Genomic DNA, 26,636 nt, shown 5'->3' with positions numbered 1-26,636 from the left:
TATAAATAATTATAAAATCTTAAATAAACATTTAAAAAATCAAAAGAACACTTATATATTTTTTAAATTAGATCATTTAATGAAAATTATTTTGTTAGTATTGAATATTTTTACGTATTCATTCGTTTCATTAGTAGTTACAGATTTTTAGATATTATTTCCTTTACTTTGGAGGTCAGTAAACAGGAGGACACTCACGTTCGAAGAATAAACAAAAGGATGTTGAACAAAATAGTTCCCCTGTTAAGAGTTGCTGCCGGTAAGCGCTTTTTTTTTTAACTTTTATTTTGTTAAATCGGTTTTGATTTAGATCTATGTTAAGGAAGTGTTTCTGGTTGTGCGGTATGCTCCCTGGACTCGTTCGACTGACCCGTGTAACTTGTTGACAGTGTTGAGTGTTTTATTCATCTAATCCTGCCCAACGACTTGAACGACGACGACGTCCTACGCCTGCGCGAGGTTTGGGCTTGGGCTAGTATAGTTGAGGTTCTAAGTATGTAGACTGTAGAGTCTAGTCTAGGTTTAATAATCATCAGATTTGAAGGAACATCCCAAACAAGAAAACAAATAAAATATGTTTACCAGGACCAGTCACTTACCAGTGGCGGTAGTGGCTTCCCAAACAAAACTGAAAATTAAAAAATCCCCCCCCCCTCTTTTTTTACTTTATTTATGCCTTTAGTTTAGCCAGTAGAGTAGTAGAGAGTCAGAGCCAGGGGTTTGCTGTATCATTCTTTTTATAATTTAAAAATACAAGAGTGCCAGTATATAGAATATAGATATAGGCTTACTATATATTATATACAGAGCATAACTGTAGACAGTGTGTTTTTAGTGTGAGCTCCCAGAGTAAGTTTTAAGCCTTTTTAAATGAACATATACTAGGTACTTCGATAAAAATTTCAAAATGATCACAATGCAATGGAACCTATTTAGTTAGATAGAGCTTGAGAAATGCTTTCCAATGATACCAATTTTATATTGCTGAGTTAATTGTGAGGGAAGTTATTAAATTTTTAGTGGCCAAAAATGAGCCTTCTTTAGCCTTTGTAAATAAAAAAAAAATCTGTGACCGAAACAACTGACAGTTGAACTTAAATTAACTGTATTATAAAAAGTCTTAAAGATATGGGGTTGAAACTTCACACTCTTTTACATTAACCAGTATTCTGTTAAAATAAATTAAAAAAATAAGACCAAGCAATAAAATCTTTGAAAAAAGTTAATTAATATATATAAAAAAGCCTTCGACAGAAAATAAAAATATATGTGATTTTGTCATCATATGAGCCCAAAATCACAAATAAAACAAATCAGAGATCTGTATTGTGTTTTATTTTGTTTAATTATAATTCTACTGTATTTAAATAGCTATTTATATGCATCAGATAGATAATTCTTATAAATTATAAATGAAAATAGCACTGCGCAGAAAAATATTTCCTAAAATTTAATGACTAAGTTTCATAAACTTCATAAAAAAACAGTTTTAACCTTTTTGTAGAGCACTGGCAATTAATCATTTTAAAATGCCTTAATTTAAATGCTTTAAAAATTAGATTGTAAATGAAAAATTTCTTGCTTCTGACAATAAAATTAAAAAGAAACCTTGCGATTTTTTTAGAAGTTATTAAAAGATTTTTTACTTGAATTTTTGTGCAATAATAGCTCATCATTTTAAAAATATAATGTACTCATTTATTAACTATTAATTTACATGTATACTAATAGAAAAAAACAACACACAGAAAAAAAAATTAATTATTAGTTCGCTGAGCTAAAAATATGAAAAAAAAATTTTAATATTTAATATTATTTTTTAAAGTAATTAAACTTTTACTTTAAAATTTGCAGATTACAAATTCATTATAATAAAGACACATTCCCTCTCCATAATCTAGCATTCAAACACTATAAAAGTTAATCTAAATGAAAAATTCCTCATGTGTGCTTCTAAAAATAGCTCGTGATAGACAGAAATTGACCATTTCCAGTAAATCACAGTGTTGGTTGTTACTAAAAATAGATTTTTACCATCAACTTTGAAAATTAATATCTAAAGAGTGCGCCAAGCTACAAAGTTCAAACTTAGCACATATATATATATTAACATGCTAAATTCAATAGAATTAGTGAGATTGTTGTAACCATAAACACTTTTATTTTATTTAAAAAAGAATATTTTACCCTTCTTTGTCTTTGTTAATTTTAATATCAAATATCTTTAAAGTGCGCCAAGAGAATTTAATGAAATTTGAAATATACACATTTCATAATATGATAAATTATTGTAGCAAACAGCATTGTTGTAACTTTTATAGGAAAAAAGTTGTAAAAATGTCAACTTTCACATAAACTTTTGTTAAGAAAAATTTAACAGATTGGCTTCAAAATCAAATAAAAATGATCTCTGATATCTTATGTTTACAAAAAGTAATCATAATTAGTCCTCAAATCAAATACAATATGCTAAAACTTTGATGGAAATGACCACCCCTAAAAAAAGGGTAAAATGTGCTGACACACTTTTCAGCCATTTTTTGGGAGGAAAAAAAAAATGGATCTAGGTCAGTTTATCGAAGTACCTACATATACAATATATATAGATTTTCAAGTTTCTTTTAGATCTCTATTACTTTGTATTAGTCTATAGAGTAAGCTCTTATATTTGGGACACCCCATCAAATTCTCCTTCGCTGAACGTATCACTTTTTTGTTTGTAATTCATTTGTTTTATGTTTGGAGCAAAAATCGATGTTTCGAGACTCCACATGACACACATGTCCAATTTTAGATAAGTTCCGGTATTTTTGTTTGCAGTTTTTGAATCTTGTTAACCATAAATGTAAAGCTATTGTTTTAACCTCCCCCAGCAACTCACCCATATAAGGGATGAGGGCTAGATTATAAGCCTGTTAAATCATACACTGATGGACATATCAAAATAAGCTTCCATTCATCTTTAGAAAGACATTCCAATCACATTTATACTGTTAGCTTTTAAAGAAAATTAAAAAAGGCGGTGTCCAACAAATAATAATGAATTTAACTCTTCTTCCTTGGACATGGCTAAAATCGTAATAAGAAATTTTATTGGGATTAATAAATCTATTATATGTTCAATGATTAAACATGACCTAGATCGAGGTATCTAGAATATATAATTTATGAATGAAGGAAAAAAAGTGCAGGCTTCTATATAAGTTCTAATTTGAAGCCAGGAATCATTTCTACTGCAGGTCATCACGCCAAGTGAGCTGGTGGTGAGGAGAGTGAGGTATACACTAAGGGTGTAGTGTCACAACCTATTATAAGCATCTTTAGGGGGGCGGGGTAAAGTGCAAAAAAAAAAAAATCCAAATTATGAAAACAAGATGTTCCATGGATGGAAATTAAAAAAGAGAGAGAACATTTATACTTGAAAATGTCATGTTTATTAAATTATAACAATTAATTTATAGATCTATAATCTATATAGAGTTATTTGTTTCTACAAATAGAATATATATAAATAAATAAACTATAAATAGTTTTAAAAGATACAAAATATAATTTCTCAGCAATTACATAGTGGTGTTCAGCGACGGTGATCAGTGTCCAATGAAAGGGAAAGCACAAAAACTGCGTTCAGCCTAGGGGAACGAAGTGACCCAATTTATTTTAAAACAAAATCTTGACTATGAGTAGTAATACATAGGAACACAGCTATTTTTATTGTCCATTAGTTGAAGAAGAAGAATCTGCTTTCAGTTTTTTCGGTCATAAAAAAATAAAATAAAAATTTGACTTGGTTCTCAAAAGTTGGTGTTCAGGTATAAAAATCTACAATATATTAATAATATATTTACAATATTATTTGCATAACGTCATAATAAATGTTTATTATAATTAAAGTATTAAAATTAAACTTTATTAAAGCAAGTCCTTAATGTCTCAGAAAGAGTATAAAGTTTTGTAGATAGCTCTAATGTTTTATATACCGATACTAGAAAATATTGTTTCTGGAGAAGTAATAGAGCAGGTTACCACTTCAGCTAGCAAACTCCAAGCGGGTCTAGTCCTGCCACCAATTGTTTTCTTGCTTTTTGAGCTTCAGTCAGAATTTTATCCACCTGGCTACTTAACATACTTTTTCTCATACTTTTTACTTATAGTAAAATGAGTTAATGTCAAAAGAGGTTAACACAGGTCAATACTTTTGTTTTGTTACGCCAAAAGTAATTAACAAAACAATGTTCACAGGAAGACTTAGATCATTCTGACAAAAACAAAACGTCGAGAAGAATTGCATTTGGAAATGTATTCTAAAAGTTTGAGATGATATTGTTGCATAATGCAGACAATATTGTAGACAGCATCATGAAAATAAATGCTAGGAAAAAACAAAAACTTGTATTTAATGTATTTATGCTTCCATTCATTCATTTGTTTAACTTGTGCACACATCGACTAGACTTGACACTTTTTATTCACATAGAATTGCAACTACGTCGTTCAAGTCATGGTGTACCTGCCCACTGGAAGACCCTGAGCCAAATAGCTCATGAACAGAAAAGTCACATGAACTTTTTGCCAGTCCCTGAAGGGTCCTGGAAAAAAGCTTATGATGCCAAGAATTCTAAAAGAAATGTATTGCTCATAGCTTCAATTTTTGCTTTCCTTGGTACTTTCGGATTTGTAAGTATTTTCCCTATAGAATCTATATTGACAGTTGCTCTTATAATTAAGTGTAGATAGGCCTATGTAAAAAAATTTTTCCAGAACTCATGGATTGATAAAAGTGACCATTTCTTTAATAAAAGTTGAATTCAGAACACATCAATGAGAAATATTTTAAAGAATTGTTTAAAATGTATTATTCTGCATAATGTTTAGTACCGGTAACTTGGTGGAGTCTTGGTTGTTTATAGAATGGTGTCTTTCTTTCTTAAGCACTGCATTTCGATCATAAAATTTTATTGGGTTATTTCTTTTACTGCACGTTGTTGTTTTATTGATATTTCTACATAATGTTAATGCAGGTGATTGTTGCAGAATAAATTTTTAAGCCTAAAAACATTTTTGCTTTTTAAAACCAAATTGGGATGACTTTACTCAAGTTTTTAAGCTTTAGAAGTTACCATTTCTGAAAATAATTTTTTTTTCTGAATAAAAAGTTTTTGGGGGCATATAATGTTAAAGTTTTTGTATTAACCATTTTGCTCTTAGTGAAATGTTTGTTATGACTGTTTGCTACTTTTAATATTAAATTGAACATGGACAATCATTTAATTAAATTTTTCATGCAAGTGATATTATTCAGCTGTTGATTTATTTTTCATTTCAGCTATGGAAGAACAATTTTCTTTACCTCCATTCAGCACCCCCAACGTACAACTGCAAAAAACAGTAACTGATATCAGACTTGTTGTTTCCATTTGAACTTGGCCATATCTCAAGACTTCAATCAGCTTTTATTTATAGTAGGATGATGTTTTTATTTTGTTACATTCAATCTATCGAGTCTAGAAGTGCAGCTTGTGCTATTCCAGGAGGTTGCTTAGCATACAATAGGTCAATTGTCTAGGATGTGACCTATGTATCACTGTGATTTGTAATTTACAGAATTCATTTTTTTTTGGTCTTTTATTGGTGTTATTTATTATGCAGCAATTCCAATAAAAGTTTGAATGAAACTAGAGTGATTGTTTTTGTAGTATTATGTGGTGATCAAGTCAGGATCTTTATTGAAGAATATGCAAGAAAGTCAAGATCATGTAACAGTGAGAGGGCCTTGTTTTCAATGTTAACACTAGTATCATTTTTAGTAGACAAGTCTTACCTAATGGTAGCTGTATTTAAAGTTGGCAGTTAAATTTGACAATTGTTTGAATGATTAAGTTGAATAAATTTTTTTAATGGAAAGGTTTTTGTCTTATATACTTTATTCTGTAAGGTTTTTTACAATTATGTTGTTGCTTTTTGGAAAAAATGTATCTTTGCTTTACATCAACCATAGGACTAACTATAAACAATAATAATATATAATGCAGACAGAAATCAAAGAAACTATGCACAATATTATTGTCATCTGAGCTTAATTTGAGGTTGTATATGTCATTTACTTTTGATTTTAAGAGAGATATTTTTTTTTTTAAAGAATTTAACATTTAAAAAAAAAATGACAAGCCATTGTGTGACTCAGAGAATATTCAGACACTTTTTCATTCCCTAGGCATACCCGCACAGAATACGCCATTAGTGTTAATCATGATTTAAACATCTGTGATGTGGAATTATTGCATAACTCTTATTAGAATTAACCAATTTTTTTTTTTCAGCAAGGACAAGCGTAAAAAACAACAACAATTAGGTGAATTTAAATTAAATTTGTTGTATGCAAGTTCAAAATAATCTAAATTCCACTCTTATTTCATAATAATACCAGGTTCTTTTCCTTGCCAGTCATCCTTACTTGGTTAAAAGTTGGTATTGAACATATGGTTTGACTTTTGAAGAAGTAGGGCTTTTGGTCAAACTATATATTGTTGTTTTCATGTATATTCAGCATATTAGTAAGAGATCCATTATAATAAAGGAAAAAAATTAGAATATAACTTGCCCAAATTTAGTGTTGTAAAACTTTGAAGTGTTAATGCCCAGGCATTGATCTCATCTTCATGAGATAATTCATAGTCATTTCGCAACAGAATGAGGCCTTAATAACAAAAAACCTGGAAATCATTTTTTTTTTTTTTTTCCATAAAATAATTTTTGAGCAAAACATTCTTAATTTTCCACACCTCTTTTAATACATTTAAGCACACACATACAAACCAAATTATCCTCTCCTTACTATTTGTTGTAGGTTACCATAGGATATATTAAATGCTTTCATATATAATTATGTACATGAAGAGTGCTATTTCTATAATTAATATAAAGGTTAAACTAAAATGACAATAATCAAGTCAACAACAATTAAATAAGTACAGGTTCAGAAAAAAAAAATCCATTTTTATGTTAAAAAATAAAAAAATTAGCTCTAAAAATGTCTGCATTAAAAAAGTTATGAAAAAAAAAAAGCTTACATTTTTTTAACATTTATTATGAAAGGTCATAAAGTTCAACTTCTAACTAAAAAGTACAAATATAATTTCCAGCTTTGCCAAATTCTGATTGGCTTATGACTAACACCCTCAGGTTCTTGAATGTTTTAGAAAGTTCATCTTATTAAAGACACACACAAATTTTGATTATCAAGTCAAAATTTCAAGAAATTCTGGGAATGTAAACAGGGAAAATAGCATGTGGAACATGTTGGTTTGTATCAAGTATGTACACATTTCCAAATTGAATATTCAGTTATTTTTACATGTGCATCACCTATGTATTTGATTGTATACTATTGAAGCACCTATTACTGTTGAAGGTGTGCATCATATTCATGTCTATTAAACTTTCGAGTCACAAATTCCAGTCTCACACAATGGGAAGACAGCTTATTAAATTTTCCCATCTTACATGGGACATAATATCTAAGGTCTGAAAACCAAGTCTTTCAGTTTATTTTATGTTATAACATCACTATATATCTCAACAAAATTATTTTTTAAAGCTAACAGCCTTATCAAGCATAAATTTAACAGCTCCTGGATTCCGTAAAACTCTAGGTATTTTGTACTGGTTGGATGTCGCTGTAGGCTTTTCTAGCATGTATAGGCGTAAAGATTGGAAGGAACCTTTGGGAACTAAATGCACTTGAATTAGGCCAATGCTGCCTTTTTGTCGAAATGAGCAATATGGATATGAATGTGTTTTCAGTGCATCATCAAGCTGTGAAAGAGAAAAATAAACATTTTACATTTCATTTTAAAATATTTTGTCAATAATTTTTTATTCAAATCATCATTTAGAAAACAAAGAAATACTCAGCTGTTCAAATTTTGTTATTGCTACGTTACATTTATCTTAGTGAAAATGTCACAGATTAAACCAATATACACTGATGTACATTCTGATTTTAAGAGAAAAATAAAAAAAAAATATCCTAGAAAAAGACAATTCAAATTTTATTCCTAGTTTCTAAAATTATTTATATTAAAAATTTTCTGCTGTGGTTTATTTTGACTGACAGAGTGAAAATTATATCCCTTGATAGATGGCAAATATTTCTCCTTGAAAAAGTAAAGAAAAAAGACATTGTGAGTGCCAGTAATATTTAAAATATATCGAAAACCTAAAATATACATAAACAAAATTACAAATATAAAGGTGCAATGGATTCGAACATTCACAAGCTTACAATCTAAATACTATGTGATTCAAAGTATATAAAGATATACAGATGTTCAATGTAACATCCGTAGTAAAATTTCTAGAAGTTCAATTTTAAAAATGTTCTACATAGTTTTATAGTTTGCATACTACTTTGATGCCCCACCTGTTTTAGTTAATGCTTGAATAATGTCAATCATTACTTACCAGAGTATTCTGATAGTTTGATGTTAACATTTGATCTCCACTGCCATCTTCCTTTTCTAACTCCACAAACACATGATAACAAGGCTGCTTACTTTTGAAGTCTTCAAAATAAAAAAGTATTTACTAGTTTATATAGATATCATGTTTAATGAGGAATAACTATTTTCCTAAATGGACATTTCCAATAAGGCCAGAGAAGCAAGTTTGTGGTTTTATATTTAAACATTTCACTTGAGGTTTCTGGGAAGTATTGTTTATTCCAAGTCAAAATAATCTCCTTTAACAACTTAGCCCAGTAAACCCAAAAGATCACACAAAAGAAGATTTAGAAACAGTTAAAGAAGCAATGAATGAAAGGTGATGTAATGGTCAAGGCTGCTGTGCACCACTGAGTAGGAGAAAGGAGGCAAAGGAAACATGGAAGAAGAGAGAAAGTAGGACAGAATGATATGGTGTTTACTTATTGATGCTTGCTGTTTCAAAGGGCACTTTGAGATAATGATGACTATAAAGGAAGCCCAAATTAAACATTTTAAAGACAATTTAATTTTCAGAGTTCCACATTATGCATGGAGGCGCGGTGGCTGAGTGGTAAAGCGCTTGACTTCCAAACCAGGGTCCGGGGTTCAAATCCTGGAGAAGACTGGGATTTTTAATTACTGAATCTTTGGGCGCCTCTGAGTCCACCCAGCTCTAATGGGTACCTGACATTAGTTGGGGAAAAGTAAAGGCGGTTGGTCGTTGTGCTGGCCACATGACACCCTCGTTAACTGTAGGCCACAGAGTCAGATGACCTTTACATCATCTGCCCTATAGATCACAAGGTCTGAAAAGGGAACTTTACTTTTTTTTTTACCACATTATGCACACAACAAAGCCTTGGAGTACCTAGCTAAATATACAATGTATGCAAAGTTGTAAAGGATAGAAAAGATTATTATTATTATTCACTTTTTATTGCATTTTACTAACAAGTTTTGTTTTTTTTTTTACATTTTTTTTTAAAACACTTTTTTTGTTACAGTCCCTCACCTTGATGAATGTCTATGCCATCCAGTACTACACTTTCTATACAACAATAGTCTGCTAAGGTACAGTTGGACCACATTTTGGACACACTGGACTTCAACACATCATAGAACAATTGTTCAGAGACTTTCTCTCCTCTGATATTTAAAAACTGACCTTTCCTAAATTGAAAAAAAAAACAAAAAAAAAAAAACAGCAAATTATTAAAAAATAAAAAACAAAAAAACAAGGCTTATGTAAGGGAAAGAAGAGCACAATTACTGCCACATTTCACAATACTGCAAGATTTATCCCCATTTTTCTATATAAAACAAAATTAATTATTACTCCTAATTAATTAACTAATTGGTTTTACATTTTTTGATTGAATTACGTATTGTCTAGAACAAAGAATAATTGTGCAAAGTTCAAAATCACTCAGAGAATAGTATAAAACATATATCTGACACCAATACTAATTAGTAGCTTTTTTTTTTTCTTTTACCTTTACAGCTTTTCATTATAACTAGTTACAAAGCATAACTTGCTAACAGAGACAAAGTGCACACACACTCAGTTAATTAAATGAATGTCATCCTTACACTCACCTATATTTGAATTCTATAATTGGACATTGATTATGAAATCCAACCACTTTAACAACATCCCCAAACCTGTAGCGATACAAACAGCTGGGGTTTGTGATGACCAACTCATAGGTCATGCCATCTTTTACCTGAACAATCAATACAGTAACAAAATTAAAGACACGACAATGCAAACTATTTAATGCCATGCATCAAAAGGAAGATGAAGTTCTTAAAGACATCAGTGATGTTGACATCATTGATTGCTATTAATGAAAACAGTGACAAAAAGAGGCTTTTATTTTTTCTTTTATAGGGACTTACATGGGGAAGATCTTTATATTTACACTGTTACAGTGATGGCCAAAGTGAGATAGATACGTTATGATGGCCTATAGAAAATGCTGGTTTAAAAAAGAATCATTTACCTAAAATAAATCTTTAAATAATTATAATTAAATGCAAACTTATTGAATTTTACATTCATTCGTATTTTTGGAGACAAAAATGGAATGAAAAGATAACTGGTTTTGGTTCCTTATTAAATTTCTGTATAAAAACACATTTAAAAGTCCCCCCCAAAATTGTAGTTCTGAGTAACTAATAGATCAAAGTAAATATTCTTAAATGCAAATTCTAAATCAACATATTCTATATAATACAACTATTAAAAAAATTAACATTTTATTGAATTCTTATTCACAATATTTGGCAGACAGAAATCTATTTCTATTTTTCATCTGGCTTTGCACATTTTAATCGAGGAGTAATACATCACAACAAGCTTAGCTTATAATATTATTCAGCTTAGCATTAAAACCCCTTTCCTTACATAAAATGTATTTTAACATAAAAGAGAAAGATTAATACACATGGTTAATTAGTTAAAATGATTCTTGATGCCTTATGAACCAGGAAAATTATTAAATGTTTTTCTGCTGTACAATTTTTATTTTTTGTTTAAAATCCATAGCTTGCGAATACTTTAAGACAAATACAAAAAAAATGAAATGTGGTCATTTTCCATTCAAAAAGAGGCTTCCATACCATCGTTACCAATCCTACATTTTCAATACTTTAATTAGTTAATAGCTGCCACTATATCAGTATAATAATATGTGGTATGCATTCTATATATATTTGTTCCTGAGCATAAAAAAAAAAACACAATATTTTTCTTTTACAGAATATTTTTTTTAAAAAGTAGTATGTTATATTTTGAAAAAATTTTTGTGTTCTTATAGTAGGGAAAAAAAAAAAGAAAAAGTATTCTACCTCATGCATCAAAAAAGCATCTGGATTCTCTTCATCCATGATATCCTCAGGAATGAATTCAAAAAACTGTGCCCTAGGGTGAAGAAGATAACGAGATGGCAACTGATTGGGCCAAATATTGATTCCAAGCAAGCCTTCAGATGCAGCATATATAGGAGAATACAGTGGCACATCTATAGCAAAATAAAAACAAGAATTTGAAATCTACTAATATGATAAAATCATTTTTAACAAAAGGAAATGATAAAACTCTGAGATGTTGGACAACTAATGTTTAATTAGGAAAAGTGTTCCATTAAGATAATTGGTGCTGACTTTTGTCATATCTATAGCTTAAAAAAACAAAAAAAAAAGTTAATTTCTTCACTTCCCTGATATTTTTTTTACAAAAAAATTGTAGATACATACTGCTACATAAAAACATTTTTTTAAAACCAGATTAAAAAAGAAAGTTTTTGTTATTCAAAAGCTGTACAGGATCTAGATTATCCTAATTTTTCTCCAAGGCCTTTAAATAAAAAAATATAAATGGTCTCATGATCGTTAATTCAAGGTCACGGTTGTGAATGCAAACTAGATTTGAATTTGTGCATAACAATGTCTTATTTGTTGAGCGGGACTGATCTGAAAGGGCTGCAGAGTTTGTAAAACCTAGTTTAATTACATAATTTAAGTTATACTGTTAGTCACAAATCATTCTATCCATCTTGTTGCATCAAACATCCAATTAAAAAAAAACATTCTTTTATAAGAAATGACAATGTGAGTTAATTATTTTAATTTAGTTAAGTCAAACACCAAATGTCTAAAACAATTAGGGTGGCCATCAAAAGTATTCTACTTCAAGCTAAGCTTTAATAATAATAGCAATGTCTTTGATTCTGAAGATTAAGGGTGAGTGTAGCTGGCAGCACCATTGTGTTACCTTTACAAAATTCATTTCTTAACTTCTCTGCGTACAAGTCAAATGTTCCGGTATCAGCAGCAAGGACAACTTGAAGCTCAGGCCATATTCTTCTGGCAAGTCCAACTTTACCCTTCTCTGCTGCCTCTAACAGTTCCTTTGCCCTGACAGGGTTAGGCTTCAGTAAATCTTGAAGCTGCTCTCTAACAGCTGGGTCAATCTTAAGGTCATGGTTTATTACACCTTGTTTAATGTCCGTCGCCAGCTGGACAAGTTGAGCATCCAGTGTGCAGAAAGCGTTATATACAATTGAAGCAAAATTAGCTTCGATCATTCCTACATGTGGGTCTAGAAGTGCAAATAGGAGATACAGATAAAGTGCTTCAGGTTCTGACTTGACATCATATGCTGGCATTGGCGTTGTGTAGATGTGAAGAAGATTATGTGACCTATAATAAAAAAAAATCTTTTAATGTTTCCATTTATCATGAATCATATTGTTATAAACTTGGTGGTGGCACAGATGGGGGTAGTGGTGTGAGTGTAGTCAGCCGAGTCGAGTGTCAAGAGGACAGTTCGGGAAAGATCGCCGTCGTGAACAAGAGCTCAGGAGCGTCACGAGAGTTGTAGTCATCTGACCACCTAGAAACGTCGAGCGGCGTTCTGTCCGGTTCGAGAAGGCCAGTAGGGACCCTATATAAGAGCGGAGGCGACGCAGTCAAGACGGTTCAGAAAGCGGGTTCACGACAGGAGTTCAGAACACGGTCGACTACAGCACAGTTCAACGGTGTGGTCCTGTACGAAGCATTACGACGGTTCAGTGCGGAGTACTGTCAAGTACAGTTGAGACGAACGGCGTCTTGATCTTGGTCTGTGATCGAGTCCGACACAACGAGCCCAAGTGTGTGAAGTCAGTCCCGAACTGTTGAACCCAGTGCAAGCCCGGAACGAGACGGAGAGGCCAGTGCAAGACTTGATACGGCGGAACGGTGTTATCGCAGAGCTAATTGTACTGTTCTACGTGCTGCCAATTGTACAGTATTGGCTGTTATTTATGGACATTAAACCTTTACGTTATTTTGGAGCCCTGACTTGTCAAGTTCTTTAAGTTGGTGGTGTATGGTGCAGTTTGCAGAGAGCCTGGATAGTGAGATTCGTAACAACTGGTGTCAGAAGTGGGATCGGATCGGAATCGGATTGGATCGGATCTACTATGGCTCGTCTGAAACTGCTGTACGAACTTGAATTTAGAGAACTGAAGGAAGAACTCCGTGGACGAAGGCTGAAGGCATATGGAAACAAGGAAACTTTACAAGCACGCCTCCGAGAAGACATGTTGGAAGAAAATGAAGATCCGGACACATATCTTTTTGAAGTCGAACCGGACTTGCTGGAACAGCTCACCAGTAGTATACAGCAACAGATCACCAGTACCATGCAGGAACAGATGGCAGCTATGCAGGGACAGATGGCAGCTATGAACTCGGGGCTGGAAAACACCAATTCCAAGATAGATGCCATGAACACCAAGATAGCCGCCATAAACCAACGCATACCTGCTGTGGAGGAGAGAATCAACAACTCAGACATTCGTTCAGATGCTAAAGCCAGAGAGAGGAGCCTTGGTGGTGATCATGATGACCCATTGAAACCTGACGAAGCCGTTGAGAGACATATGCAAGTTGAGAGATACCAGCCAGGTCCGAACCTAACAGACGTTGGTCCAGCTGCCAAGACTGGAGAGGAAAGTCCTGATGGTGGTAAAGAGAATCCAAGGCAGTCTGACGTTGACATTGATGGACATTTGAAAGATGAAAGTCATCGACAAGGTCTGAAACCAACAAGTGATTGGCCCGATACTGAGACGAAAGAGAGAGGTCCTGATGGTGGTAAAGAAAGCCGAATGGAGCCTGAAGCCGAAGACGAGGGACCATTGCACGAGGAGTATTGCCAACCTGCCCCACGAGCATGCCCTCCAGACAAGGCTGAAGATGATGACCTGTCCCACAATTCCCTGTCCTGTGGATTTGAAGCCCATCCCAGTCCTTCTTCGCAAAGCCCTATGAAGCCACCTCTTTTGCCAACAATCTTGGTATCCCCAGCCCTTACATCCGATACCTTTCCATGTGCCAAACAACTGCCCTCAATACCGAACGACAAGAGAGCGACGCGACCACGACATCACTGCAGTCACATGAAGACCAACTGGCGAAGAAGAAGAAGGCTACTTTTGTTGAATGCAAGATGGATGACGATGCAACCTTGATATCAGTGCAGCCACATGCAGACCAACTGGCGGAGAAGAAGAAGAAGGCGACTTTTGCTGAGTGCAGTATGGATGACGATGCGATCACGACGTCGATACACCCAGATGAAGGCTAACTGGAGGAGAAGAAAACGTCTTCTGAATTCCACGTGGATGGCAATGAAAGCACGACGGCGGGGCAACCAGGTCAAGGCAAACTGGAGGAGAAGAAGGAAGCTGACTGCAACATGGATGGCTCCATCAAGCTCAAGAGGCAAGCCAACTGCCACCGATCGACCCCCACCTACAGCGATGAAACTTCACAGCCAATGCCATGATGTTGATTCTGTCCGGGACGGACAGATCTAAGGAGGGGGCAGTGTTATAAACTTGGTGGTGGCACAGATGGGGGTAGTGGTGTGAGTGTAGTCAGCCGAGTCGAGTGTCAACAGGACAGTTCGGGAAAGATCACCGTCGTGAACAAGAGCTCAGGAGCGTCACGAGAGTTGTAGTCATCTGACCACCTAGAAACGTCGAGCGGCGTTCTGTCCGGTTTGAGAAGGCCAGTAGGGACCCTATATAAGAGCGGAGGCGACGCAGTCAAGACGGTTCAGAAAGCGGGTTCACGACAGGAGTTCAGAACACGGTCGACTACAGCACAGTTCAACGGTGTGGTCCTGTACGGAGCATTACGACGGTTCAGTGCGGAGTACTGTCAAGTACAGTTGAGACGAACGGCGTCTTGATCTTGGTCTGTGATCGAGTCCGACACAACGAGCCCAAGTGTGTGAAGTCAGTCCCGAACTGTTGAACCCAGTGCAAGCCCGGAACGAGACGGAGAGGCCAGTGCAAGACTTGATACGGCGGAACGGTGTTATCGCAGAGCTAATTGTACTGTTCTACGTGCTGCCAATTGTACAGTATTGGCTGTTATTTATGGACATTAAACCTTTACGTTATTTTGGAGCCCTGACTTGTCAAGTTCTTTAAGTTGGTGGTGTATGGTGCAGTTTGCAGAGAGCCTGGATAGTGAGATTCGTAACAATATCATGGCTATCATAAGTATCCTTCCTATGTAAGCCAGAGTCATAATAACTTAAGACAAATTAGACAAAATATGTCACTTTTATCAAATGTTTAAAGAAAACTTTTTAAGGAACACAATCTAATTACATAAGTCAAGCTTTAATTAATGGAAAATAAGAACAATGGGGTAGAATATTGACATTTTCAGAATACAGAAATATATATCTGTGTATTTAGATATTACCTAACATATGGCTTTCAAATTTATTTCCTTTTTCAGACCAATGATCAATTAGATACTCCAAGATAAATAGTAAATAGGCTAAAAATGAAAGGAAAAAAAATGTGTATTGGTGGAGAACAAGGAAGAAAAATGCAATTTACTCTAAGAATATAAAATACAAAATTATACTTTAATTTCAACTTTCTTTAGTTGTACATTAGAGTAGATGGAGTACATCAAGCTTCAGGGACCAGTTTGATACATGGCATGTGAGTAGATGTAACGTCTATACAGTTATAACATTCAAAAGTTGTTTGATAACTAAGTCTACTTAAACGTAACAAGGGTCAAAGTGAAGAAACTACCTGTCAGGGGATGCAGAGTTGGGACCGACAGGAACTTCATCCACAGTGTATCTCCAGTTTGGTGAAAAAAAAAGTTTCAAGTCTTTACTCAACAGTTTGGTTTGAGGGTAAGTATCAACCATGTACTTGAACAAAACTGATATACCCTGGGTGATAGCAGTAATGGATCAAGTTATTAGAAGCAATTGGGTGATAGATCTAATAATGCCAAGTGTTAAATATATATATATAGAATATATTTATGGGAAATGTCTTCAAGTCACCTCTAGAAAGAACAGCTTGGTTTGTTTCATCAACATGGGTATCACTTTGCTGTCGCCAGATGTTCCTGATGTTACTGCAAAAATGATTGGTGGCTGGGAAGAGAGAACATTTTTTTCCCCACTCATCATTCGACTGATGTAACGAGAATAATAGGTGTAGTCAGTCAGAGGAAACAGTTGACGGAAATCCTCTATTGATTGTACTTGGTTGAGCTGAAAAGATGAACAGAAGAAAATTCAGTTTTTTTAAAGCAACGGTAATAAAAAAACCTTAAACCTCATGAATTTTACAACTCAGATTTTGTCAAATGAATTCAGTTTTTGATTGGCTCTATTATGTTTTTAATATAAAGAAATAAAATTCAGACTTTCTATCACAGATGAAAATTATCAAGGTGTATCCCAGACCTCCTTCAGTACAGTACAGCAGGGGATGATGAAAAGCAGTGTTTCTTTACAACCAAGAAGCCCTCAAATGGATGTTAGATGCATGTTATTGTTGTACACAGTGTTATGTTAAAAAAAAAAATGCTGTATTCGAATTGAATTTTAAAAAATATTGTTTGGACCAGTAAAATTATACCATATAATATGTTTATGAAAATGTTAACAATGTAAACTTTAAGACTGGTTATTATCATTGACCTAGATAACATGCATATTTTTTCTAATAGCAATAAAACTCTTGCCATTTTGTTACACTGAACATAATGAGATTAGTTCTTCAAGATTGATATTATATAAAAATATCAAAACACAAAATCTGAATTCAAACAGTGTGCAGCCCAACACTTACACTATAGCATTTAAGTCAGCTGTTAAAGAAGAGGAGCTTGAGATTTTAAAGACCAAAAGCTTTTAGAAATAATAATGCTATTTTTACCCTAAAAAAAAAAAAGCCACAATAATAAAAAAAATAAGAGTCTAACATTTGTTCATTTTTAAGCTTTTCAACCTGCATATCTTTAAAAAACTGTGTGTCCTTGTTTTCTTTTAGCTGTTGCATTAAAAACTCTTTCTGTGCTGTTTTGATGTCTTTCGTTGCTGCTTCTAGTTTACGTGCCATTATTTTGCCCATCACATACAAACTGCGAACAGTGAAATAATGTTTAGCAGCTTCAGCAAATGTCTGATCAGAATAAACCTTATGTCTTTTGACATCATAAGCTATGTAGCCCATTCCACAAATGCTAGCAGCAGAAACACCTGAAAAAAAAATAAATTATAATTGCATTATAATTAAACTAAAAAGAAAAGTAAAAAAAAAAAAAAGTAAAGTACCCACTTGCAATATGTGGGACAGATGATGTGTCATCTGTTTCTGTGGCCCAAAGTTAACAAGGGTATAATGTGGCCAGAACATTGACCAACCACATCTACTTTTTTCCTAACTAATGTCAGATACACATTTAAAGTTGGTTGTACTCAGAGATCGCCCTGAAAATCCTAAAATTCAAATTTCAGTCTTCACTGTTATTTGTACCAGTGGCCCCTTGGCTTGGAAGCCAAGCACTTTACCCTTTACCCAACAGAAAATTTAGCTGGATCAGTAACATCTAGTTTTATAAAAGTAACTTTGTTTATAAGTAATTTCTTTACAAGGTATCCAAATACTGGAAATATTTTATATCACTCAGATTTTCTTCTTCCAGACCTTTTGCTGAGTTACTCAGTTAGCTATGAATGCTTTGGCATCCTCTACAATCACTAATAACAAACATTTTATTTTTATATATTTGTTTTTCAGGCAGATAATCCTAATTAGTCATTGAACTTGTTTCTAACATTAAAAAGCTTGGCTATTGAGACTGCCTTAAATGCCCCCATTTCATTCTTTGAATTTAGGCCTTCATAAGTAATGGAACTTAGCTAGTCGCACTGGATTTCACTGGAACTCAGTAAGTAACTGTCACTGTTACTCACGCAGAGTCACTGCATACACAGTCATCACAGTGACAGTGTTGAGTGTGCACACTCACGGGTGTAGCTGTGAGTTACGTACCTGATACAGCTTTTTTCCAGAAACCCATTTCTGTTTTAATAAATTAAACCTCGTGTGGTTGGTATTTCTATAGATCTAGATGTAGATCTAGATCGAGTTTACATGCTCAGTTACAAATCACAGAAATCTAGAGATCTACATTGAAGATTAAGGTATGTTGACAATGTTACAAGTAAAGCAGATTGATCTCCCTTGTCTATGGCTACCCTGACCTTTATATAAAAAATCCTGGCCTTCAATATAAGGTTTCACCGTCTACTGTGCTTGAATGTATCTACTGGTAGTCAAGAGTGTAATTGTCTCCACCCACTCCTCACAACTTGAAGCTTGAGAGTGAAAAAACAAATTGTCAAATTATAAACTTTATAGGCCCATCCTATATGGATCTATAGTGGCTTAACCTAGATGAAGCTAATCGTTGATAAGATGACATAATTCCTACTTTAACCAAAAATTTTGGAATGACAAATACCGGTAGAAAAAAAATTGCGAATCGCGTTCCAATGTTGTTGTTTAAAGAATATTCTCAAATTTTACAGGTTTATTTTTTTTTTATTCTTCTATAGAAATGATTAAGAGGTAGAGTTGTGTTCCCGTAGATAGTAGGCTAGGCCTAATTCTAAATTTCTTCCATTTGTATAAAACAGATATAAAATATAATATTGGTTTGTAATAGAAATGTAGGCCTACAATGTTAAATTTTTAAATTTTCTTTTAAATAGGTACATAAAATCAGTGCTTTTTTTGTAAAAAAAAAAAAAATAAAAAAAAATAAATAGGCGCCGGTTCTCAGTGATTAGGTGCCGGTACTCAGTGATGGATTGCCAAACTTTTAACTACTAATAAATTAAAAATAAACGTTAAAATACAAGAAAAGTAATATTTTTTTCCCCACATTGAAAAAGGTGCGGGTACGCCGTACCGGTGCGTACCGTCACAAAAAAAAAAAAAGCCCTGCATAAAATATTATTTGTTTTTTTTTCCAATAACTTTTATAATATAGAATCTTATAATAGTTTTATATATGTATTGCCATTTTAAATAGGCCTACTCATATTAATAGAAAATTGTTATGACAAAAATGCACAATTTTGTTTATAAAACGTCTATAAAGTTCTCTATGTCGTTGTATTACGAAAATAATATACGGAAAGGTCATTCATCAGAGGTGGATAACTGTTGGAAAACGATGTCATCTATTTTAAATTGATTGTTTAAGTATTAATATTGTAAAGGTCAACTATTGCATAAAACATTTTCTTTTGTTTTACTAATGGTGTTTTCGAACACTTGTAATTTATTAATAATCCATATAAATTTCAACATTTTGAAGAATGTGTAGTGCAGAAATAATTGGCAGATTCGTCCTTATAGAATATAGGCCTATGTTGATCAAATTATGTTTAAAGAACATCTATTTGATTGCTTTCTGTCGGATGTATTATCTATGCGTTGTACACCTGCTTTTGGAGCCAAAGCTGCTGGGTTCAAATTATCAGAGAGATCTTATTTAAAAAAAAAAACTTTTAATTTTTTAATTTTTGTAATATATGAAAATCTGTACTACGATAACCTAAACATGATGATTTTGTCTGAATACACTGGCCTATATTCTTAGCAGAAAATCATAAGATAAACCTTTGCACTGTTTAACGTTGTTCGTGCAGCTTTCTTTATAATTTTATTAGCCTACATCTGTATCTTGAATGATGATTCTGACAGTGAGTTGTGTCTAACACAATGACCAAACCAGCTCAGCTATTGTCTCTTTTGTCAAACACCATGATTCCCCACTGTCAGTTTAATACTTTAATAAAAATTAGTTTGTTATTTCTACTGCCGTACTTATATATAAATGTTATATCACTTTAAACCTATATTCAGTGGCGTCACTAGGGTGGGTGTAACCCGGTGCGGACCTCACCCCTTCCCCCGCACCCTCCTAGTGACGCCACTGCCTACATTATGTTTGCTGATCGCGCTATGTAAATATAAAAAATAATAATAATATTTGTTTTACATCTCCATTGATGAGGTAGAGTATTAAAAGAGTTATTTCAAAGATTTCTTATCTGAGAATTCAAGATGTCTGCAGACTTTGTTCAACAAATATGCATTGAAGTAAACAGCAAGTCATTATGGTGCATTTATAATAACTGGAAAGTACAGCGGTATACATCAATCAAATCAGTCTCTTGCGGACATACGAAAAATGTCTACGAGTTGAAGATTCCTAAGATTTGGTTTAAAATTTGTATGGGTTATAAGATTACAGAATAAGAAGATGGGCGCTTCTGCTATTCAATCGGGCAATAACAATTAATATACAGTACGTAATCGGGTAAATATTACTATCAATTTTATATTGTTTTAGTAGGTCTGTATCAGTAATATCAAAGATCTATATGCCACATGCTACTGTTGTTTTTATTTCACAGCAATAAAAAAAAAGTGTAACTGCTACCTGCGGGTTAAAAATGTCGCTTGATAATAGTTACAGTAGCATCCCCTGGACTACTCGAAGTTGAGTTAGTTACATTAGTACAGATCACACCGTGGTGTAGGATAAAAGGGACGCAAGCAAGCTCTTTGGAGGATGGAACATCCCAACGATCATCTAGCATAAACTCCCTTGATGGGAGTGCTCATTGCTCTTATTGAGCTGCCAGAGTGTGAACGTTGGAGAGACACTTTCCAAAAGATGGGACAAAGGGTTGTGAAGTCTATGGGAAGGACAAGATGTACATTCTCATGTCTTTCCTGAAAGAGAGAGAGAGAGAGAGAGAGACGGGGACTACAAATTATATGTACGGTAATTGTACCATTCTTTATTTAGACTTTCAGAGTGTGGTCCATTGGTGCAAAAGTGATCAATACCTCATGTTTTCTGATAAGCTGGTAATTAGGTGTGATGGATTGACGATGTGGAAGCAGATCTGAAGCATCTTGGGGTTAAGGCGTGGAGACGAAAGGCCCAGGAGAGATCTGAATGGAAAGATGTGCTGAAGCAGGCCAGAGCCCTCCATGGGCTGTAGCGCCACTGGGATGGATGGATGGTAATTAGGTGTATGTTGTAGGTTACCTACCATGTTGGTGTGCCTAGGGACTGTTCATGCTGTTATGTAAGTAAATTCAAGGGCATTAATTTGTTGACTTTTCTCCAAAATGTGGATAGTCTTAAGGGCCTTTACATCTTGGACATAGACATAAATAAATATAGACTGGAAAAAGGAAATAACTTCATGTAACTTGAAAACATGTATATCTATTGTATTCGGATTTCCGAATTCTGAAAAATTGAAAAATTGCATGATCTTCAGTCTTAGAGATTAAACAAAACTCCTAGACATAAATAAAGTACACAGAAATGCAAGTCACAAATTTTAGTGTCATAAAACTCTATTATCGGCCAGTCTATATTTATTTATGTCTATGATCTTGGACTATGATAAAATTAAAAAAAAGAATACGACAAAAGGGATCAAGGTAATGCACTCAGAAATCTGAAGTTTAGATGCTTTTTTTTTTTTAAATAAGCAAGCAAAATGTAGAATTACAATTTTTTCTCTTAAAGGGAACTTTTTGGACCCCAGTTCTGGTGCACACGGTACTTGATTTCCACGCGACATTGTCCCAACATTCCGCCAGTGTCGAGAAATGGAGGTGGTGAAGTATTGTTACAAAAATTATTGATTATTGTTATTAATATTTTTAAAGTGGTACGAATTTTTTAGAGTTACCCACTGAGAATTTTTCTGAGCATGAGGCAGATCTGCAGCAGTGCCGCCATCTGATCGGTAATGAGAATTTTTCACGAAGATGTTTGCGAGGTCAGTTCTCGCCTTCGCTTCGGCTGTTATCACAAGTAGGAATACTGTAATTTTTTATGTTGATTCATTGTTACTCGGGGGCTCGTGTTACTGCTTGCTGTTTAATCTGAAGATCCAATCTTTGATTTAAATATAATTGGCTAGGTTTAACACTAGAGAATAATCTACCTTTAGGTCCCAATATACATAATTTTTATAATCCTAATTTCAATTCAAATATGTATCATACGAATAAAGCCATACAAAAAAAAGTACGGTGGCCTCGGGTATAATGAAGAAGTATGTCGGATGACAGTAATCCCGAATCTCTCATCATTTTTTTTATGCACGACGCGCTCGGCGGGATTCTCTCAGTGTCAATTATCACCCATTCTTCAACTCAAGTAGTACGGGGGGACTTAACTCTTGTATTGTGTTGCTGGCTTCAAGACTCAGTGTTTTGCCTCCCTTGTAATATCATCACACAGGACGAGCTTAAGCCGATCATAAAATCCTTTCTTCACATGTTAGCGACCTCTATTGTCACTAGGGTCTCTTCTTAAGACGAACAGGTGAAATAAAGGGTGAAAATGACAGGAGATGATCTTTCTACGATAGTCTGTATTGAAAACGTCGCATCAGGAGTTGATTAAAAAAAAAAAGTCTCGGCCTACCCCTTCAGTTCATCTCCCACTTATAATAACTTCTCCTCTCCAAGGTCACAGTTGTAGATTCTTTTTAAGACGACATTGGGGTCATGTTGAGCAGAGGTTCTCAAACTTGGTTGACCCGTAGACCCCTTTATATAGTAAAAACTTCCCACGGACCCCTATGTGAAAATGCATAAATGCATCTAATATATATGTAATAAAGCAACATTTAATTGAAAGAGTGTGTTACGTGGGCATGTTAGTGTAAATGTGGAACGGTGCGAATGCGTGTTGAAAGGAGAGGAGAACCAAAATGGAGAAATAGAAATGAAATAGTGTTCTAATGTTTCATGGACATTAAATGAGTTCTAAACAATGACTTTGTTGTTTTAGTGTTAATGTACTGTTCAAAGAGTCTCATCTTAGAAAGGAACAAAACAGAGTGTTTAGTGAGATTGTAACTCTTGTAAATCTCAACAACAACAGCAAGGTAACATTCCTCCTAAAGTTCACAGACCACATTGAATTAGAAGGCAATGAACAAGTAGAAATGAGAGAATGACTAAACAATCCAAAGTCCCTCTCTACCCGGAAGAAATGAAAAAAATAATAGAAAGTTGAATAAACACGAAATGGACCAGCTCTCAAACAGTTCAAGAACAAAAAAACATGCCTATTACAAGCTGTCCTGACAAGACCAACAAATAATATTGTGTCTCAGAACCGGACAAACAGAATGAGACAACACGCGTCCGGGAAGCTAAAAATAAGGACTAGTGAGGAAAACCAGTGACTAGACAGAATTTAGGTCATTGGTCAATATGCATGACTAAATGCATTACGCGTAGGACGTAATCATCTTTTTTTTTGAAGTAACGTCTGTATTATATAAGTTAAGATAAGATAAGAAGCCCCACCAGAGATGCATTCTCTATCAAAAGGGCCGAACAAGACAAGACACTGGCCCTCCCCCAAACCCACTTAATAGAACAAAAACTCTATGGAGAGCTCCCAGATCTGGAGACCACTGCGCAGTTCATCTCATATATAGGACTACTTGTCTGAACCTTTCAACATATATATGAGAACAAAGAGGAAGAAAAATAATCTGTGATTGGGATCTGAGTTGTTCACGCGCAAAAGGCTTCAATACCCAGTGGAGTGTATCCAAGTAAAAAAATGTTTTCAAATCTTTAGTTTAGATCGTCATAGAATAGTACGTAATAGACACATTAAACAGTAGTGATGGGTGAGTTGATTACTATACAAGTTATCAGATTGGATAACCTTTGCTTTTAGCGAAGAAGTTATTTTAATTGTATAAAATTTTAATCTTTCTGCGACCACCTTCGGTCGTCTCGCGGATGCCTGGGGGTCCGTGGACCTCAATTTCGGAACCACTGATGTAGAGAGTGCTAAGTTGATGCTTCCTGTTCGTTGTTAGGTTTATTCTACGATATATGGACTTCAGTTATTGAGAAAAGCAAGAGGTTTCCAGAGGTCGGCTATTCTATTCTTTTATTCCAGATGTTTCCAATTCGATTGTTTAAAATCAACGTCGAAGAAAGGCAGATATAGCGGAAAGAGAACTTAAATAAACTTCCCAGCAACAGTGGCTCCGTCTGTATCTGTTGTGATAAACAATATCAGGACATGACTGCCCTCTAACGCACTGGCGGATCCAGAACTTTGGAGGGGGGGGGGGCGATTTTTTTTCCAAACCCTAACCCTAACGCCCAGTAAACCCTAACCCTATGCGTAAGCGTGCGTACAGCATATATATATATATATATATATATATATATATATATATATATATATATATATATATTCGATATATGAGAATAAAATAAGACTGTTTCTCAATCTTCGGCGAAAAAAGCAGAAAAAAACCCAGTCTTTCTCTTGCAAGCTTGGGGGTCTGGGAGAGCGCTGTAAGCTTCCTCAGTGGGGTTCGGGGCGAAGCCCCGACGCCCAAAAGCGTTTTCTTGCATTTTTCTCTGCAGAAACGCATTCTTCTGACATCTACAGCTCATTACTTATTAGTGGTGTTCGGGGCGAAGCCCCGACGCCAAAAGCGTTTTCTTGCATTTTTCACTGCAGAAACGCATTCTTCTGACATCTACAGCGCATTATTTATCAGTGGGGTTCGGGGCGAAGCCCCGACGCCAAAAGAGTTTTCTTGCATTTTTTACGGCTGAAACGCCTACTCCTGACATCTACAGCTCATTACTTATTAGTGGTGTTCGGGGCGAAGCCCCGACGCCAAAAGCGTTTTCTTGCATTTCTCACTGCAGAAACGCATTCTCCTGACATCTACAGCTTATTATTCATCAGTGAGGTTCGGGGCGAAGCCTCGACGCTAAAAGCGTTTTCTGGCATTCTTCACTGCAATAACGCATTCTCGTGCCCTACAGCTCATTATTCTCTATTATAAAGTGCCTTTTGAATAATGAGAAAAATATTCTAATATGAATTTATAGTCCCTTAATGCATTGCAAATAAAACCGATTTGTTCTTTGAAAAGATTAGATACCCCTCATATTTAGATTAAGGTTTTGAGGATCGCCGCCGAAAAAAAAAAATTCGATTAATAATATTCAATAAAATTCTAGCATACATTGTGAGTTATAGTCCTAAATTTATTTAACTAGAAAAATATGAGATAGAGTAAAGGTTGGAAAAAGTCGACTAGGAAAAGATTATCTGGCTTTTGAACTCATCTCAACCGTGACTGTTATATTGAAAAATTTCGTTTGAATTATAACTTTTCCAAAGCAAAGTCTTTCTTAAAATAGTTATGATAAATTCATGTCAAATTACACAAACTCTTTCTGGAAAGGGCAAGGGCGGTAAAATGAAAACTATTAATTGTCGCTCCTTTTTATAATTTCTGCTATTGATTGCATTTTGCATTAAAGAATAGGGGTTGGGCGATTCGATATAAGAATTTACTTTATAGCATATATAAATTATATTAGTGACAGATTTTTTAAATTTTGTAATTTCTTACTATAATACAAAAAGAAAAAGTATTGATTTGTCCGATGGGGGGAAGGGGATTGCATCTATCGCACTTCCACCTGTTTATATTATATAGATATTCGACTAATTTTGTTCACATACTATGATTTCTCTATAACAGTAGACCCGCCCCCCCCCCCCACTTAAAGATGGGAAGGGCGGTGGAGGTATTTTCTCTTCCCCTTCCAATCGGCCAACAGGTGAACGAAATTATATAAAGACCGGTTAAAATACCAATAACAAGTTTTAATCATATAGATATTTAATTGATTCTGTTAGCAAACTGTGATTTCTACAAATAAATAGGACCGCCCCCCCCCAGTCGAAAGTTTATGGTTGGGGGGGGGGCGGATTGATGCCATCGCCCCCTCCCGACCCTACCAAATCGGCCAAAATACTAGAAGGGGGGGGGGCGAAATAATCTAAGAATAGGTTGAAATATAAATAATTAGTATATATTATTAACATAAGTAATAAATTCGCATACAAATTGTGTGAATTCTATACTATAAATCGTCCGCCCCCCCCCTTCGGGGGGGGGTGGTCGGCCGAGTGGGGGGGGGGGAGATCGCCCCTACCGCCCCACCCCTGGATCCGCCAGTGTTCTAACGTTATTGCTGACAAAACCTTTTATTGTCTGCAAAATGTTTATTGTACGTGTTTTGGATGTTGCTTCAGATTCTCAGGAAGTTTACATCCTACCCCAAAACTCACGCAGAACAACCGGGGAGGGGGTGGTGGCAAAGGGCAGGATTCAAACCTGGTACCTTCATGATCACCGAACGTCAGTCC

The 26,636-nt window shown here is 34.6% G+C and overlaps 2 protein-coding genes across 2 annotated transcripts; one reads left to right on the top strand and one right to left on the bottom strand.

Moving 5' to 3' along the window:
- Positions 1 to 101: 101 nt before the first annotated feature.
- LOC129927672 (uncharacterized) lies at positions 102 to 5,904 on the top strand. The gene is made up of 3 exons (XM_056037743.1): positions 102 to 259; positions 4,478 to 4,677; positions 5,327 to 5,904. The coding sequence occupies exons 1-3, from the start codon at positions 220 to 222 to the stop codon at positions 5,390 to 5,392; spliced, it is 306 nt and encodes a 101-aa protein (XP_055893718.1). The 5' UTR covers positions 102 to 219; the 3' UTR covers positions 5,393 to 5,904.
- On the bottom strand, positions 5,681 to 18,532 carry LOC106059408 (GH3 domain-containing protein-like). The gene is made up of 10 exons (XM_056037736.1): positions 18,362 to 18,532; positions 17,315 to 17,565; positions 16,360 to 16,572; positions 16,097 to 16,242; positions 12,259 to 12,686; positions 11,334 to 11,506; positions 10,080 to 10,207; positions 9,496 to 9,653; positions 8,464 to 8,564; positions 5,681 to 7,815 (listed from the first exon to the last, which is right to left on the bottom strand). Exons 1-10 carry the CDS (start codon positions 18,387 to 18,389, stop codon positions 7,585 to 7,587), a joined length of 1,857 nt encoding a protein of 618 aa, XP_055893711.1. The 5' UTR covers positions 18,390 to 18,532; the 3' UTR covers positions 5,681 to 7,584.
- Between the last annotated feature and the right edge of the window lie 8,104 nt (positions 18,533 to 26,636).

Source organism: Biomphalaria glabrata, chromosome 8 (assembly GCF_947242115.1).
Source record: "Biomphalaria glabrata chromosome 8, xgBioGlab47.1, whole genome shotgun sequence".
NCBI classification, from domain to species: domain Eukaryota; kingdom Metazoa; phylum Mollusca; class Gastropoda; family Planorbidae; genus Biomphalaria; species Biomphalaria glabrata.
The sequence above is the reverse complement of the archived record's forward strand: the minus strand, read 5'-3'. Positions and strand labels throughout refer to the sequence as shown.

Excerpts from the sequence above, each read along its gene's own strand:
- LOC129927672 (XM_056037743.1), top strand. The coding sequence starts at position 220 with ATGTTGAACAAAATAGTTCCCCTGTTAAGAGTTGCTGCCG. Across the intron at positions 260-4,477 it reads CCTGTTAAGAGTTGCTGCCG|AATTGCAACTACGTCGTTCA; the intron begins GTAAGCGCTTTT and ends TTATTCACATAG. Across the intron at positions 4,678-5,326 it reads TCCTTGGTACTTTCGGATTT|CTATGGAAGAACAATTTTCT; the intron begins GTAAGTATTTTC and ends TTTTCATTTCAG.
- LOC106059408 (XM_056037736.1), bottom strand. The coding sequence starts at position 18,389 with ATGGGTTTCTGGAAAAAAGCTGTATCAG. Across the intron at positions 16,243-16,359 it reads CCAAGCTGTTCTTTCTAGAG|GGTATATCAGTTTTGTTCAA; the intron begins GTGACTTGAAGA and ends GCTATCACCCAG. Across the intron at positions 10,208-11,333 it reads ATGCTTTTTTGATGCATGAG|GTAAAAGATGGCATGACCTA; the intron begins GTAGAATACTTT and ends TTGATTGTTCAG.